The sequence below is a fragment of the Trichechus manatus genome, unplaced genomic scaffold, assembly GCF_000243295.1.
Source record: "Trichechus manatus latirostris isolate Lorelei unplaced genomic scaffold, TriManLat1.0 scaffold00084, whole genome shotgun sequence".
NCBI classification, from domain to species: Eukaryota; Metazoa; Chordata; class Mammalia; order Sirenia; family Trichechidae; genus Trichechus; species Trichechus manatus.
This window is the reverse complement of record NW_004444020.1, coordinates 1,611,774-1,629,331: the sequence shown is the minus strand read 5'-3', so window position 1 is coordinate 1,629,331 and position 17,558 is coordinate 1,611,774. Positions and strand designations below refer to the sequence as shown.

At 39.8% G+C, this 17,558-nt stretch overlaps 1 protein-coding gene across 3 annotated transcripts in view; it reads left to right on the top strand.

The window, feature by feature from the left end:
- The window catches only part of CPNE4 (copine 4), a 669,181-nt gene that overhangs the window by 490,538 nt on the left and 161,085 nt on the right, over positions 1-17,558 (top strand). For all 3 annotated transcript variants that reach the window (XM_004381399.2, XM_004381400.2, XM_004381401.1), the window contains 2 exons: positions 6,824-6,907; positions 13,501-13,590. In XM_004381399.2, coding sequence (XP_004381456.1) covers positions 6,824-6,907; positions 13,501-13,590 — 174 coding nt within the window. The remainder of the gene's footprint in view (positions 1-6,823; positions 6,908-13,500; positions 13,591-17,558) is intronic.

Genomic DNA, 17,558 nt, shown 5'->3' with positions numbered 1-17,558 from the left:
GGGTTTTTACAATAGAGGTCTCATACAATATTTGTCCTTTTGTGATTGAGTTATTTAACTCAGCATAATGTCCTCCAGTTTCATCCATGTTATGAGATGCTTCACAGATTCATCATTGTTCTTTATCGTTGTGTAGTACTACATTGTGTGCATGTACCATGGTTGGTTTATGCATTCATCTGTTGATGGGCATCTAGGTTGTTTCCATCTTTTTGCAATTGTGAGCAATGCTGCCATGAACATGGGTGTGCATATGTCTATTCGTGTGACAGCTCTTATTTCTCTAGGATATATTCCTAGGAGTGGGATTGCTGGATCATATGGTATTTTCATTATTTTTAAATGAATATTTTAAAAATTTATGTTTAAATTTATAATATGGTAAATAGTCATAGATACACCCCACATTAACAAAAGCTATTTGGGGTCCTCAATAATTTTTAAGAGTGTAAGGGGGTTCTAAGACCAAAACTTCAAAAATGGCTTTTGTAGGGCATATCAGGGAGCACTAAGTACTTTTGCAAACTACAGTGACAGAGAAACACCTTGTTCCTTTTGACACAAATAGTTATTTTTAGCTTTGCTAACCAATGCTGTCCAACAAACCAGCAGCCGTTTTCCCAAGATGGCTTTCCCAAGATGGAAATCCAAAGAATCTTTGAAACCTGAGAAGCAGTCTTCAGTGACAGCCAGTATATAAAGTAGATGAGGTTTTCAAGAAATAACTTGTTTATCTAATGTTAATGTAATTCACTTAGCAGAGAGATTGGCTTTCTCATTTCTAAAGCACATTTATTACATTAGCAGCCAGTTGGCAATTAATCTAACCTGTAGGTAGAAAATATGAATGTAATAGTTAGTTTTGAACATTCAAGCTGACAAAGTATTCCTACCCCACCCATTTCTGAGAAAGTATTTTTTTTCTGTGTGTTGGAACTGATTTTCACACCGATGGCCACCACGTTTGTAACAGTAATCATTATAGGCTGTGTCTTTAGGGTTCCATGATGCTGGTTTCATTGGATGCTGTATAAGCAAATAAATCTGGCTGTAAGGTAGGAGTCAGCAAACTTCTTCTGTAAAGAACCAGATGGTAAATATTTCAGGCTTTGTAGGCCATATGATCTCTGTCCTAACTACTCAGTTCTGTCTTTAAAGCACAAAAACAACCATAGATAAATGAATAAGCATGGCTGTGTTCCAACAAAACTTTATTTACAAAAGCAGGCAACAGGCCAGATGTCGCCCATGAACCATAGTTTGCCAACCCCGTCTCTCAGGCAATGTGAAATCTCTACCTGTTGTGCTGTATATTCCTGCCTGGGAACTGTAATCCAGTCTGCATTAATTGTAGAAAATTATAATCATTAAGCACTGAAAATGTGTCAGGTGTCTCACCTGCATTATCCTCAAAACTCATAACCATATTCCCAAAGGTGGGTAGTATTATTCCCATTTTCTAGATGAAGCTTAGAAAGTTAAACAATTTGCCCAAAATCACAGGCTGTTAAGTGATAAGAGCCTGGATATGACCCCACATCTGTCAGGCTACCTCTTCTATTTCCAATATTCTATTTTTAAGATCATTGTCATGTATTTGTGCCGCTTTCTTTTCTTTTCTTTTTTTATTGTTGTACTTTAAGTGAAAGTTTACAGTTCAAGTCAGTCTGTCGTACACAAATTTATACATATTGTTATGTGACCTTAATTGCTCTCCCTATGCTGTGACAGCACACTCCTCCTTTCCACCCATGATTTCCCATGCCCATTCAACCAGCTCCTGACCCTCTCTGCCTTCTCATCTCACCTCCAGACAGGAGCTGCCCATTTAGTCTCATGTATCTACTTGAGCTAAGAAGCACACTCTTCAAGAATTATCATTTTATGTCCCATAGTCCAGTCTAATCTTTGTCTGAAGAGCTGGCCTCTGGAATGCTGCTTTCTTTTCTATTCCAAACCTCAGCTGATTGCTTATCACCATCTCACTTAACTAAATTTCTTTCATATTGGAACTAAAGGGCAGGGTAACATGGCCTCCAAATTATTAAAGAATTTCACCATAGTAAAATTTAACTAAGATGCCTAATTCATTACATCTACATTGCACTGAACTTCCGCAAGGGCCATCTTTGTTGTTGTTGTTGAGAATATACAGAGCAAAACATATACCAGTTCAACCATTTCTACATGTACAATTCAGTGACACTGATTACATTCTTTGAGTTGTGCAACTATTCTCATCCTCCTCTTCTGAGTTGTTCCTCCACCATTAACATAAACTCACTGCCCCTAAGCTTCCTATCTAATCTTTTGAGTTGCTGTTGTCACTTTGATAGTTATAGATAGTTCTTACAAGAGCATAATTCTCAAGGCAGACATTTTTTTTTACTAGTTAAGCTAAACTGTTGTTTGATTTTAAGAAGACTTCAGGGCACATTTTTGGTTTAAGTTTTAAAGATTATCTTGGGGCAATAGTTTCAGGGGTTCATCCAGCCCCCTTATATCCAGAAAGTCTGGAGTCCATGATTTTGAGACTAATAAACTTTGGTCTCTATATGTTTGCCTTTTCTTATCTTTTTATATAAGTGAGGTTGTGCTATATTTGTCCTTCTGTGATAGACTTATTTCACTCAGCATAATGTCTTCAAGCTCCATCCATATTGTAGCATGTATCAAGACTTTGTTTCTTCTACTGGCTGAGTAGTACTCCATTGTATGTATGTATCACATTTTGTTTATCCATTCATCTATTGATTGGCATTTAGCTTGTTTCTGACTTCTGGCTATTATGAATAGTGCTGCAATGAACATTGGTTTACAAGTTTCTGTTTGAGTCTCTGCTTGCAGATATTTTGGGTACATACCTAGGAGTGGAATTGCTGGGTCATATGGCAGTTCTATTTTTAGTTTTTTGAGAACCCAAGGGTCATCTTAATGCTGATAGTCAAGCAAAGAAAGCCAAAAATTTTAGATGCACTCAAGTGACCAAAATTAAACCCAGAGTTGTGGTTTTTAAGCTATGAATTCTAACTACAAACTTAAAATATCTGTGAGCTGCTTATGAGTGTTTTACTTCAGATACTTTCTTAATAGCAATAATCCCTGACATTTGCATAGTGCTTTACACAGTGCCCTCATGCATTCCCTCTTCTATTGATAGTGATCGTAACAGCCAACAGATTTTGAGTGCTTACATGTGCCAGGCACTGGACTCAACCCTTCACATGTACCAGCTTCTTTAATCCTCCCCCACTGCTGTGAGGCAAGAAGTAGTACTTTCTCCACTTACAGATGAGGAAACTGAGACTTTGAGAAATTGAATATCTTGCCCAAGATCATCCAGATTACATGTGGAGGAGTCAGGATTTGAAAACAGTCCAAAAGCCAGCATGCTACATGTTAGATTTTCAGTTACTTGAAGGCAAAGACTATACCTGATCTTTCTTTATGTCCCCCCTCCTCCACACACATACCAACTGCCGTTGAGTTAATTCCAACTCATGGTGACCCCATGTTTGTCAGAGTTGAACTGTGCTCCATTGGGTTTTCAATGGCTGATTTTTTGGAAGTAGATCACCAGGCCTTTCTTCTGAGGTACCTCTGGGTAGATTCAAACCTCTAGCCTTTTGGTTAGCAGTATTAACCATTTGCACTGCCCAGAGACTCCTTATGTCCACCTCAGCCCCTAATTTATAGTATGTCCTCCACACAACTCTGTGCCCACAGTAAATAGTATTTTAAAAGAATATGAAACGAAATATAAAAAGCATTGCAATATACTACCAAATGGGAGAAATAGGGTACTAAAGTGTATATAGAGTATGATTACAAATATATTTTAAAAAAGAAAAGAAAAGTATGTCTAGATTCTAGAAAGAGACTTACCAAAGTGGTATTAATGGTTGTGGAATTATGCATGGGATTGTGGGCTGTTTTTCCATCTTCTTTTTTTTTTACTCTTTTTATTTTTGTATATTTTCTATTTTAAGCAAAAATGGAATACCTGGATGACAGCAAAAATATATTATCAATAAGAAGGAAAAAGAAAAATTACAGATGGTTCCTCCACTGTGGTCAGCAATTTTTAAGTACAGTTCATACACAAGTTCCCTGAGGGACCAACAATCTATTTAAGGAGACAAGGCATGAAGTCCCAGAGAAGGAGCCCAAGGGCACATAGGAACAAACTAATGTGTCCCCATTCATCAGAGAAGGGAGGGGAGAGAGAGATTCCAATTTTGTTTAAGAGACTTTATTTTTTAGAGCAGTTTTAAGTTTACAGAAAAATTGTGCACAAAGTACAGAGAGTTCCCATTTACTCCTTCCCCCACTGCACACAGTTTCCCTTTATTATTTACATCTTGCATTCCCGTGGCACATTTGTTACAACTGATAAACCAATATTGATACATTATTATAACTAAAGTCCATAGTTTACAGTAGGATTCACTCTTTGAGTTGTATAATCCTATGGGTTTTAACAAATATATAATCATGTAAAATTGTACAGAATAGTTTCACTGTCCTAAAAATGGCTATGCTCCATATTTTATAGGATGATGGTTAAGACAGAAATAGGCCTGAGGACGGAATGTCTTGAACAAATACATAGAGGTGGAAATTAGCTAGAAATGTGTCTGAGAGGGAACCAACCAACCCATTGCTGTCGAGCTGATTCCAATTCATGGCAACTCCCTGTGTGTTAGAGTAGAACTGTGCTCCATAGGGTTTTCCATGACTGATCTTTCAGAAGTAGAGAACCGGACCTTTCTTCCAAAGTACATCTGGGTGTACTCAACTGCCAAACTTTCCGTTAGAAGCTGAGCATGTTAATGGTTTGCACCGCCCAGGGACTCCCACAGGCAGCTCAAGCTAGTTGATATGCACCTGTCTATGTTTACTCTTCCACACCTTCACAGACACTGTTCCCTCCCTAGGAATATCCTCCCTAGTCCAACTCTAACTTCACTCTTAAGACTCCTTGTAAATTTATTTACCTATTGATTTTTACTTAGCCTTAGGTTATGTTTATTTGTGTGCTTTGTCTTACCACAAAAATAAATGATGCTTTGGAGGGCTGAGACCAGGCTCTTCCCCTCTTTTATCTTAATGTCAAGCACAAGGGCTCTATGACCAGAACAGTCCTTGCAAATACTTTGTTGAGCTGAGGACTAGGGTGGCTGGTAGGACATTGATAGTAAGGGCCAAACAATGCACAAAGGAAAATGATGAGTTTGATTCTGGGCTTGCTAATGTTTGAGGATAACAGATATTTTTTTAAGGTGAAGATAGGCTTAATTTTGCCTTGCTGCAACTAGATTTCTGAAAAATATCACCCAGTGAAATACATATTAAGAGTGTGATTGCTAAGGCTATTGTTCAGATAGCCTCCTATCCTACATCAACTATTCATATCATTCACTCATTAACTCATTTATTCATTAATTCATTCAATAAACACTATGCAGTAAAAAAGTTCAAAAATATGGAAATAGTAGAAATATAAAGCAAAATAAGACATAGTTCCTGTTCTCAAAGGGTTTATAATCTAGTGGTATAAAAAACAAGTTATAAACAAGGATGTGGATAGGTTCCGCTTCCAGTAATGCAGGATTTACTTGTTTCATATCATTCTCCCACTGAAAACAACTATCAAAACTAGATAAAATGCAAGAGACATTTGCTTGAAAGGCCCAACCTAGCCAAGATGTGAGGGACCAATAGCTAGAAAGAAGAGAAATCCACTGAGATGATTCAGACATTTGACACGGATTTTCTATTCAAGGCCATTCCTCAAGGCCAATTCCTAAAACAGCATAGAGAGATAAGCTGAGAATCCTGGCAGAAAATAGGTACTAAGATGTGGGCAGAACTTTTGGTGGGCTCATGGGACTAGGGAGGCAAAACTAGAGTCCAGGGCTACTAAGAGAGACAGGGCTAAAAATTGCAAGATGCTTCAGAGGAGGGAAGTGAGTCCAAAAGTCTGAGTGGTTTATCCTCACAAGGCATTCACTAACTGACAAAAAGCAGCATAGAGGGAAACTGAACAAAAAGCTACAGCCAAGAGATTATGGAGAAAAACAGAGACTTTGAAAATCCCAATAAAAATTGTCATTGAGGGCTTTAAAGAAGAAGCAGCCCTATAAATACTGAAGCTTTCAGTTGGAGCCCTTTAGGGACTCTACCCAAGGAGTAAATGTGGGCTTTTCAAAGACTCATGAAAAAAAACCCAATCTTTAAATAGCTCAGTCCTGATTGAATTCAGGTCATTATCTCCATTGTAACTACTTGCCGGAAGACAAAGAGTCATCTAAAACCTTTATGTTCTTTTTTACACAGTATCTGGTGTTTAATAAAAAAATTAACAAGCATACCAAGAGGTAGAACCAAGAAACAGATAATAGAAACAGACCCATAAGTGATTTAGATATTGTAGACATCAGGCATAGGTTTTACAATAACTGTAATTAGTATGTTTAAGACAACAGATACATTGCTTCTCAAAGAGCTGGCATTTGAATTGATCTTTGAAGAATATTTTGGATTCTAACCAGCTAAGCACCTACTTTTCCAAGGACTTGGAGCTTAGATATAGCTCATTTTAGCCAAGGGTAGCTATCAAGACTGAAGAGCAAAGCCAGGAAAGGTGGTGTGTATCATCCTAGGGCAAGGGGAAGACACTTAGGGTATAATTGGGGCAGGCATGCAGGGAGAGATGGCAAGCACGGCCTTCACTCCACATATTGATCAGGGCTGGATCAGATGCAGCAGAAAAGAAAAAAACAACAAAAATAAATAACTCATTGCTGTTTATCTATTTTAGGATTTCTTCAGTAAATCTGACCCATTTCTGGAAATTTTCCGCATGAATGATGATGCAACTCAGCAGCTTGTGCACCGAACTGAGGTAAGGCTCATCTTCAGCTATGCTATCTTGTCTACTAATAGGATTAACTGGGTTGAGAAACCCCTCACATTTTTAATGTCTGTAGAATAGATGCTCAGACCTGGAGCCTTCATTGTCCTCAAGAGAACTTTCTACCTTTATAGCTTTTTTTTTTTTTTCCCTCAATTTAGATATTGGAAGAGAAGACCTTCTCTCACCCTAATCTTCCATTCTTGGTCTTCAATACAGACAGAAAGCAACTTATTAATAATAAAAATATGAATACTAGCTAACAGTTAGTGAGGGATACTATGTTCCAGGCATTGTACCAAGTGACTAATATATACATTATTTTATTTACTTTTCACAACAATCCCTTCACATGGTTATTATTATCACCACCATTTTATAGCTGAAGAAACTGAACGTTAGGGAAGTAATGTCACTTTCTCAGGTTTCACAGTTAAAAAGTGGTAGAGCTGAGGTATGAATTGAGATTGTTTGACGCTGAGCTCCCTGTAATTTGGAAAGTCAATCTACCACCTTAGGGAAAATGCATATACTGAACTTATGTCAAGCCTACCACGTGAACAGTTGCCCTGTCTCAGCAGCCCTACTTGGTCTCCCTGCATCTCCCTATCTTCCCTTCTCCTCTTTCTCCATGTGGCTTCAAACTTTATCCCTCTCTACCAAGAAACACCCACCCCGAACCCACTCACTACTACGTGTCTGTCAGTTTGTTCTACTGTGCTGGCTTCGTGTTGCTGTGATACTGAAAGCTTTGCCATTGGTATTTCAAATACCAGTGGTGGACAGTTTTCAGTGGAGCTTCCAAACTAAGAGAGACTAGGAAGAAAGACCTAGCAATCTACTTCTGAAAGAATTGGCCAGTGAAAACCTTATGAATAGCAGAGAACATTGTCTGATATAGTGCCGAAAGATGAGCCCCTCAGGTTGGAAGGCACTCAAAAGACGACTGGGGAAGAGCTGCCTCCTCAAAGTAGAGTTGACCTTAATGATGTGAATGGAGTCAAGCTTTTGGGACCTTCATTTGCTAATGTGGCACAACACAAAATGAGACAAAACAGCTGCAAACATCCATTAATAATTATAATGTGGAATGTACAAAGTATGAATCTAGGAAAATTGGAAGTCATCAAAAATGAAATGGAATGCATACAGATTGATATCCTAGGCATTAGCGAGCTGAACTGGACTTGTATTGGCCATTTTGAATCAGACAATCATATGGTATACTATGCCAGGAATGACAACTTCAAGAGGAATGGCATCGTGTTCACTGTGAAAAAGAATATTTCAAGATCTATCCTAAAGTACAACACTGTTAGTGATAGGATAATATACATATGCTTACAAGGAAGATCAGTTAATACAACTATTATTCAAATTTACACACCAACCACTAAGGCCAAAGATGAAGAAATTGAAGATTTTTACCAACTTCTGCAGTCTGAAATTGATCAAACATGCAGTCAAGATGCATTGATAATTACTGCCGATTGGAATGTGAAAGTTGGAAACAAAGAAGAAGGACCAGTAGTTGGAAAATATGGTCTTGGTGACAGAAATGATGCTGGAGATGGAATGATAGGATTTTGCAAGACCAATGACTTCTTCCTTGCAAATACCTTTTCTCACCAACATAAACGGCCACTATACACAAGGACCTCACTGGATGGAAAACACAGAAATCAAATTGACTACATCTGTGGAAAGAGACGATGAAAAAGCTCATATTGTCAGTCAGAACAAGGCCAGGGACCAACTGTGGAACAGATCATCAATTACTCATATGCAAGTTCAAGTTGAAGAAAATTACTGGTCCACAAGAGCCAAAGTACGACCTTGAGTATATATCCCACCTGAATTTAGAGACCATCTCAAGACTAGATTTGATGCATTGAACACTAATGACCAAAGACCAGACAGGTTGTGGAATGGCATCAAGGACATAATACATGAAGAAAGTAAAAGGTCATTAAAAAGACAGGAGAGAAAGAAAAGACCAAAACAGATGCAAGAAGAGACTTTGAAACTTTCTCTTGAACATAGAGTAGCTAAAGCTAATGGAAGAAATGATGAAGTAAAAGAGCTAAACAGAAGATTTCAAAGGATGGCTCAAGAAGACAAAGTAAAATATTATAATGACATGTACAAAGACCTGGAGATAGAAAACCAAAAGAAAAGAATACGATTGGCATTTCTCAAGTTGAAAGAACTGAAGAAAAAATTCAAGCCTCATGTTGCAGTATTGAAGGATTCTATGGAGAAATTATTAAATGATGCAGGAAGCATTGAAAGAAGATGGAAGGAGTACACACCATCACTGTACCAAAAAGAATTAGTCAACGTTCAACCATTTCAGGAGGTAGCATATGATCAAGAACCAATGGTACTGAAAGAAAAGGTCCAAGCTGCACTGAAGGCATTGGCAAAAAACAAGGCTCCGGGAATTGACCGAATACCAATTGAGATATTTCGATAAACAAATGCAGATCTGGAAGTGCTCACTCGCCTACGCCAAGAAATTTGGAAGACAGCCACCTGACCAACCAACTGGTAGAGATACATATTCATACCCGTTCCAAAGAAAGCTGATCCAACAGAATGCAGAAATTATTGAACAGTATCATTAATATTACACGCAAGTAAAATTTTGCTATAGATCATTCAAAAGCGGTTGCAGCAGTACATCAACAGGAAACTGCCAGAAATTCAAGCCAGATTAAGAAGAGGTTGTGGAACAAGGTATATCATTGCTTATGTCAGATGGATCATGGTTGAAAGCAGAGAATACCAGAAGGATGTTTACCTGTGTTTTATTGACTATGCAAAGGCATTCAAATGTGTGGATCATAACAAATTATGGATAACATTGTGGATGTTCTGGAATAGTAATTCCAGAATACTTAATTGTGCTCATGAGGAACCTGTACTTAGACCAAGAGGCAGTCGTTCGAACAGAACAAGGGGAAACTGCGTGGTTTAAAGTTAAGAAAGGCGTGTGTCAGGGTTGTATCCTTTCACCATACATATTCAATCTGTATGCTGAGCAAATAATCCAAAAAACTGGACTATGTGAAGAAGAATAGGGCATCAGAATTGGAGGAAGACTCACTAACAACCTGAGATATGCAGATGACACAACCTTTCTTGCTGAAGGTGAAGAGGACTTGAAGCACTTACTGATGAAGATCAAAGACCACAGCCTTAAGTATGGATTGTACTTCAACATAAAGAAAACAAAAATTCTCACAACCGGACCAATAAGCAACATCATGATAAACAGAGAAAAGATTGAAGTTGTCAAGGATTTCATTTTACTTGGATATGTAATCAACACCCATGGAAGGAGCAGTCAAGATATCAAATGATCCCATAAAACAAAATGAGACTAAAGGGGCATAACAGCCCAGGGACAAGGACTAGAAGGCAGGAGGGGACAGGACAGCTGGTAATAGGGAACCCAAGTTCAAGAAGAGAGAGTGTTGACATGTTGTGGGGTTGTTAACCAATGTCATAAAACAATATGTGTACTAAATGTTCAGTGAGAAACTAGTTTGTTCTGTAAACCTTCATCTAAGGTACAGTTGAAAAAGAAAAGAAATCAAAGGATGCATTGCACTGGGTAAATCTGCTGCAAAAAAAGATCTCTTTAAAGTGTTAAAAAACAAAGATCAGTTTAAGGGGTAAGGTGAGCCTGACCCAAGCCGTGGTGTTTTCAGTCATCTCATATGCATGTGAAAGCTGGACAATAACAAAAGAAAACCAAGAAGAATTGATGCATTTGAATTATGGTGTTGGCAAAGAATATTGAAAATACCATGGACTACCAGAAGAACAAACGAATCTGTCTTGGAAGAAGTACAGCCACAATGCTCATTAGAAGCAAGGATGGCGAGACTTTGTCTAACATACTTTGGACATGTTATCAGGAAGGATCAGTCCCTGGAGAAGGATATCATGCTTGGTAAAGTAGAGGGTCAGTGAAGAAGAGGAAGACCCTCAATGAGATGGATTAACACAGTAGCTGCAACAGTGATGCAGGATGAGGCAGCGTTTCATTCTGTTGTACACAAGGTCGCTATGAGTCGGAACTCACTCAACAACCAACCCCATCTCCACTTTTTATTTTATTTCCAAGAGGGACTCTGTGTGGGTGGGAATGCATTGATAAGGAAGAGGTGGAATAATTACAATGATTGACTTGCTGCTGAGAGAACACCCTGTTGTGCTTTCACAGCCAGTGGCAGGGTAAAGGAAGAAGAAATTCTCCTAGCTTTCACAGGATGATAATGGGATACCATGTTCCCATTACCCTGCACCAGCACTCTGATTCCATATTCCTGAAGTAACAGAGTTGCAGGTGGTGTTTAGGAGAACTGTTCATGTTCTATTTAAAGTAGACAAGGATTAAATAGTCTTTGATGGACTGGTGTGTGGATATCATCTGGCACATAGTAGGCATTTAAAAAAGTGTGTTTAATAAAAGAATGAATAAATGAATGGAGTTAAATATACATAGTATGTCTACTACACATTGCAGTACAGTGTTGATTCTCTGGAACTTAATCCCTGGGGAGTATTTTGAGGTACAGCTGGGACAGTTGCCCTGAGTGGCACTCTGCCACCAGCACCAAGTACAGTCACCTTCACAAGTAGATTCCTTTGGTGGAACAAACTTCTTTCAGGAGAAGTAAATAAAAGTTGAGGAGAATTAGAATTAGTATTCATTCATGCTTTTGTTCCAGTCAGTGAATGGGGGCTTTAATGTGCAGTGGAAAAGGAGCTGGGTGGTATATCTGCTGGAGGTGGGTAGTATATCTATATTCAATATACCAGGAGGTGGGTGGTATATCTATATTCTGTTCTCACAACATTCTCCTCTCCTTGCTCCCTACGACTCAACATTCCTCTTCTCATTATTGATATTGGTATATTCTTCTGTTCCCAAGAATCTCAAGAACTCCCCCCACACCCCAATTCTGATGGGTGCCTGGAGTCTCACAAGAAACATGACTGTAAAATTTTCTAATGAGTCAAACAACATAACACTGATGTTCCCCCCTCTTGCTTACTCAGTATATACAAAATACATACCAAGCAAATACTGTTCTCTTGGGGGAAACACACACACACACACACACACACACACACATTAATTTCAGAGAAGTTTTCTAGCTGCAATTTTTTAATCTGCTATTGAGTTTTTCAAAACTGTTACAATAAAACATCTTTGTCTCTTAGATTTTCATATAAGGATAAGAAATTACAATTAACCCAAACAATCTTATCTAATTTTTCTTCTCACCATCACTTTGATGATCTCCATAGTATCAGGACATGAAGCTAAGTTACACAGGAACATTATTTTTCTATTTTAATGCATTAAAAGAAATTTAATAATAATCTCATGATCTAATCAATAATTCATAGTTACATTAAGGAATTTAGTAGAAGAGAGAATCATTTATAAAATAATTATGTCGTACTTATTTGGACAGAGGGTTAATTTTTTTGGCAATTCTAAGACTTCTGCCAAGTAAAAACTTCACAGGAAGGAAAATGAATATGACAGGATTCCATTTAACTTTATTTGTATGTCCCCTAGACCAGTGGTTCTCAAAGGTTTAGCAGGCATCACAATCACCTGGAGGGCCCACCTCCAGAGTTTCTGTCAGTAGGACTGGGTGGAGCCTAGGAATTTGCTTTTCTATCAGGTTCCCAGGTGATGCAGCAACTGTTGGTCCAGAAGCCACCCTTTGGAAACCCCTACCCTAAAGAACACAGCACAATGCTAGGCTGAGAGCAGATACTGATACATTCTGAACCAAATTAAATTATTTGAATCATAGTAATGACAAGATAAGATCTGACTCGTATGGACTCTTGGGCAGGATTAAACCAAATCCATGATTCAGAAGTTGCTTTTAAAAGGGTTTTACTATACTGTAGACTTAGTTTGTAATGCTGAAGATCTGCCCTGTTGTGCCATCCTAGTATATTCTAATTGAGATGGTGATGAGCTAGTGGGTTTTTGCTTTCTGGGGTTTTTCTTCTAGAAGCAACTCCTCTGACTTGCAATCTGATCTGACTCAAGGTCACAGATTACAAAGACCCTCCAATTCTTTAACAGTAGAATTTCACTGTTACCTTATCCCTTCTCCCTCCCCGCTTTCCACCCCACGAGGAATCTTTACCTCTGCTGATCCAGTCAAGGGCATTTATGCCGTAGTGATGGTCCTGCAGAACTGGGGGTCCTCTGTCAAAGGCCAGAGGCCACCTGACCTTCTTATTTCCAGCTCCTTTTGATATAGAAGGGATCATTTTCAGCATCCATGGGCCAGATAATATTACTTTTCTTACTCATGAAACAACCCCCAGGCCAGTGATGGCAGGAGTTCTGCTCATAATGACCCACTTAGTGAGCACCCTTAAAAGATTCACCACTCTAGCTTTTCATCATGGCACCTGCTCCAGACAATTGTTCTTTCTATAAGCTTCACGATGACTTCTCAAGCAGTTTTTATGTTGAAATGTGAAAATGTCAAGCATTTCCTCCCCCACCCACCACTCTTCTCTTCTTTTTTCAGGTGGTGATGAATAACTTAAGCCCAGCCTGGAAATCATTCAAAGTATCGGTAAATTCTCTATGCAGTGGAGACCCAGACCGCCGGCTAAAGGTCAGAAACCTATCTATGTCCGAAAAATGCAATTCTTCATGTATTTAATCCCCCTTTTTCTACTCAAGTCAACACTGGCAAACCCAAGACTTTCTGTTCCATTTCTCAACCCTTTTTTTTCTGCTAGAACCATTGAAGCTCATGACATAGCCCAAAATAAATCTCAGAGGCAAAACCCGTGGCTTCTCAGAGACAAAACTTTGGAAATAAGATCAGGGTATATGCAGTAGTTATTAAAAACACAATTGTTGCTGTATAAATTATCTATTACTACAAAACTTAGTAGCTTAAAACAGCAAGCTTTTATTTAGTTTATGATTCTGTGCATTGGAAAATTGGGTGGTGTGCACCTGGGTGGTTCTTCTGTTCATCTCACTTGGACTCCCTCCTGCTCTTGCGGTCATCTGCATGTGAGCAAGGTGACTCTGATTTTGGCGTTTGGCTGTCTGTCTTGTGGACTGATTGGTGTGGGTGGGCCATATGTCTCTCAACATTCAGCAGGCTAGCTGGGACTTATACACACAGTGGCCTTAGGGTTCTGAGAGAGCAAAGGCAGAAGCTTCAAAGTCTCTTGAGGCCTAGGCTCAAAACTCACATAAGGTTACTTCCTCCACAGTTGGCCCAAAGCAAGTCACGCGGCCAGCCTAGATTCAGGGGTTGAGGAAATAGACTCCACCTCTTGCTGGGAGGAGTTGCAAAATATTGTGGCCATCTTTTCAATCTGCCACAAATGCTTTTTAAGCATCATGGGAAGGTAGAAATTGGGAGAAAAAACATAGTGTGAGGGCCAGGAATCACCAAAGGCAGACAAGCAGGGAATGCCAGAAGCAAACTGCAGGAGGCATTCCCTGTGGTCCATGGTCTGTCCCTCCCGCTACCTTAGAAGTCCAGAAGTTCCATGTTGTCAGTGCCCCAGAGTTGATTTTACCAATTCAGGCTGATAAGTAAATTCACAGAAGACTGTTGTTGTTGTGTACTGTTGAGGCAATTCTGACTCCTAGCGACCCTATAGGACAGAGCAGAACTGTCTCATAGGGTTTTCTAGGCTGAAATCTTTACCAAAGCGGATCACCAGGTCTTTTCTCCCAAGGGGTTGCTGGTGGGTTTGAGCTGCCGACCTTTCAGTTAGCAGCCGAGTACTTCAGCATTGCACCACCAGGGTTTCTTCACAAGCAACTAAGGACTATAGACTTAAAGACCAACTGACTGATGTTTAGTGAGAATTATGAACATCAAGCTGACCTGGTAATCACATCCACCTCACCTGGGTATTTTCTCCCTCTTGACAAACCCCAGGGAAGCCCATTGTTAGAAGGTTGCTGTGATAACCTGAAAGGAGAGCCAGGTTGCTGGGTAACTGAGCTGGTTATTGGCTTCAGACTCTGAAAGCCTGAGGCATCTACCACCACTATGGGAGTATAGATCCATCTGGAAGAATAAACTTTCATGTTGCTCTTTCAGGGTACCTGATCCCCTGGGAAGTGTTAGATGGGCATTGCCAATGTTTCTCTTTATGCCTTCACAGTTTTCTCGCTCCTTTTGCCTCACAAACCTTCTGATGAATACAGTTCTTTCGATTTGTCAATGCTATCAGTTAGGTTAGAGTTCCATCTGGTGGGTTTAGGATCTCCTTTAACGTGACTTTGCATAACTCTGCTTAAACCCATTCTGTATGGACTTTGTGGTTGAACTCTCACAGGACATGCTCACTTCCATATTCTTGAGGAGCAACTCAAGAGCTGTCCCCTATTATTTCCCATAAAAGCCAAAATATTTCAAGTCTCAATCCCCACTGGAAACTGTCTATAATGCCAAAATCAGAACTCCTGGTTGCTGGGCCTTCATGTGGCAGCTCCTATATACTGCTGCCAAACTGAGAATAGCCAAGAGCTACAGCTTCAGGCACAGGGGCTATTATTGCCTGTACTTGAGTAGCACCATCCCACTCCTAGGGAGATGAGTGGCCTTCTTTGGCCAGAAATAATTCTAATACTTCCTTGAGCTGTATGTCAACTTTGTCATGGGGAGTTACTAAAAGGATAAAAGGAAAGGCTTATCTGTAACTGAGTAAACAAAAACGTACAAAAGTATTCTTTTGAGTGTTGTCTGTAGAGGAAAAAGAGGAGTGGAGAAGATAGATGGATGCAAGGAAGGGAGGGAGAGAGGAATGAAGGGAACACCAGGATTCCTCAACAGCTGCTCTACTGACATATGGATTTTGTTGTGGGATATTTAGCAGTATCCCTGACCTCTAGATGCCAGCGGTACTCTTCCTCCCCAGTTGTGACAACCAAAAGAATATCTAGACATTGTGGAATGTTCCCTGGAGGGCTAGACCAGTGGTTCTCAAATAGCATGAATCAGAATCAACTGGGAGGCTTGTTAAAACATAGACTGCTGGGCCCCACCTCAGAGTTTCTGATTCAGTAGGTCTGGAGTGAGGCTGAGAATTTGCACTTCTAACAAGTTCCTCTGAGGTACAAATGGTTAAGCCCTGGACTACTAACCCAAAGGTTGGCAGTTTAAACCCACCCAGAGACAGCTTGGAAGTAAGGTCTGGTGAACTGCTTCCAAAAGATCACAGCCTTAAAAACCCTAAAGAGTGCAGTTCCACTCTGCACACACGGGGCTGCCATGAGTTGGAATCAGCTTGATGACAACTAACAACAAGTTCCCGGGTGTTGCTGATGTTGCTGAGAACATTTAGTGTAGACATTTGCTCCTTACGAGTCCTCATACCACTTTCCACCACCCAGTCTCCCCTCTCCGACCTTTCTCAGCCCCGCACTCACTCACTACATGTACGGCGCTCTCCTTAGCGTCAGGGCTTTGCACTTGCAGTTCTCTCTGCCTGGATGCCTTCCTTCCTCCTTTCTCTGATTTTCCTCGAACATGCGGCTTTCCTTCGGGTCTGTTAAACTTCCCTCCACTTGCAGCAAACCTTCCCTGACCTCTTCATGCATGGGTGGGTTGCCTCATAACCTCCTAACTCCCCTCATGGGAATACTTCTCAACCTGTTTTGAAATTGCCTGTTTACCTCTCTGACTCCCCAACAGATGAGTTGCTCTTTCCGGTTTGCCCTTTCAGGGTGGGAGTTGTGTTTCTTCACTTTGTACCCAGGTATCTAGCACGGTGCTCGGCACAGAGTGGATATCCAGTAACTGTTTCCAGAATTAATGGATAGAGGAGTGAGGGAGCATCAGGAGGTCATGGGATGCCTGAGGCTCACTGCTCTCACTGGTGTGGGGGCGTTTACTAGGCCACAGTGTCATAGTAACCAGCTCTGGTATTAAATGTTGTGGTTGTTAGGTGTCATCAAGTCAATTCCAACTCATAGCAAACCAATGTGTCAGAGTAGAAGTGCCCCATAGGGTTTCCTAGGCTGTAATCTTTATAGGAGCAGATCACCAGGTCTTTCTCCCGAAGATCAGCTGGTAGGTTCCAACTGCCAACCTTCTGGTTAGCAGCTGAGCACTTAACCATTGCGCAACCAGAGCTCCTTTCACAGTAACTAGATGCAGCTTTTCTGAAAGACAGGACAGACTTTCGGTATTGCCCCTTATTTATATTATTTTGTTACAAATTCTGCTGTGAAATTCTCCCAAGACTTTCTTTAGCCAACTTTCTCCAAAATAAAATGGCACCATATTGGCAGGTCACAGCTCTGTCCAGGTGGGTGTCATTGTTCCCTGATTTAAAAAGAAAAAAAAAAAAATAGAAAGTGAATTTTTTAAAAACCCTCTCGTCAGGTTATATTTAAAACCTTAGCAAAGTTTTAACAATCAGGTCTTTGCTTCAATAAAGCTTGATATTTTTAGTTCCCATTTATTCAGGATCCACATTAACTTTTTCTTTTGGTTTTGTCTATTTATTCTATACTCCTTCCTTATGAGACAATAAAAACACTATGCAAATAAGTATTTTTCAGAAGTTTATTTATTTTTCTTTTTTTATTTTATTTTATTTT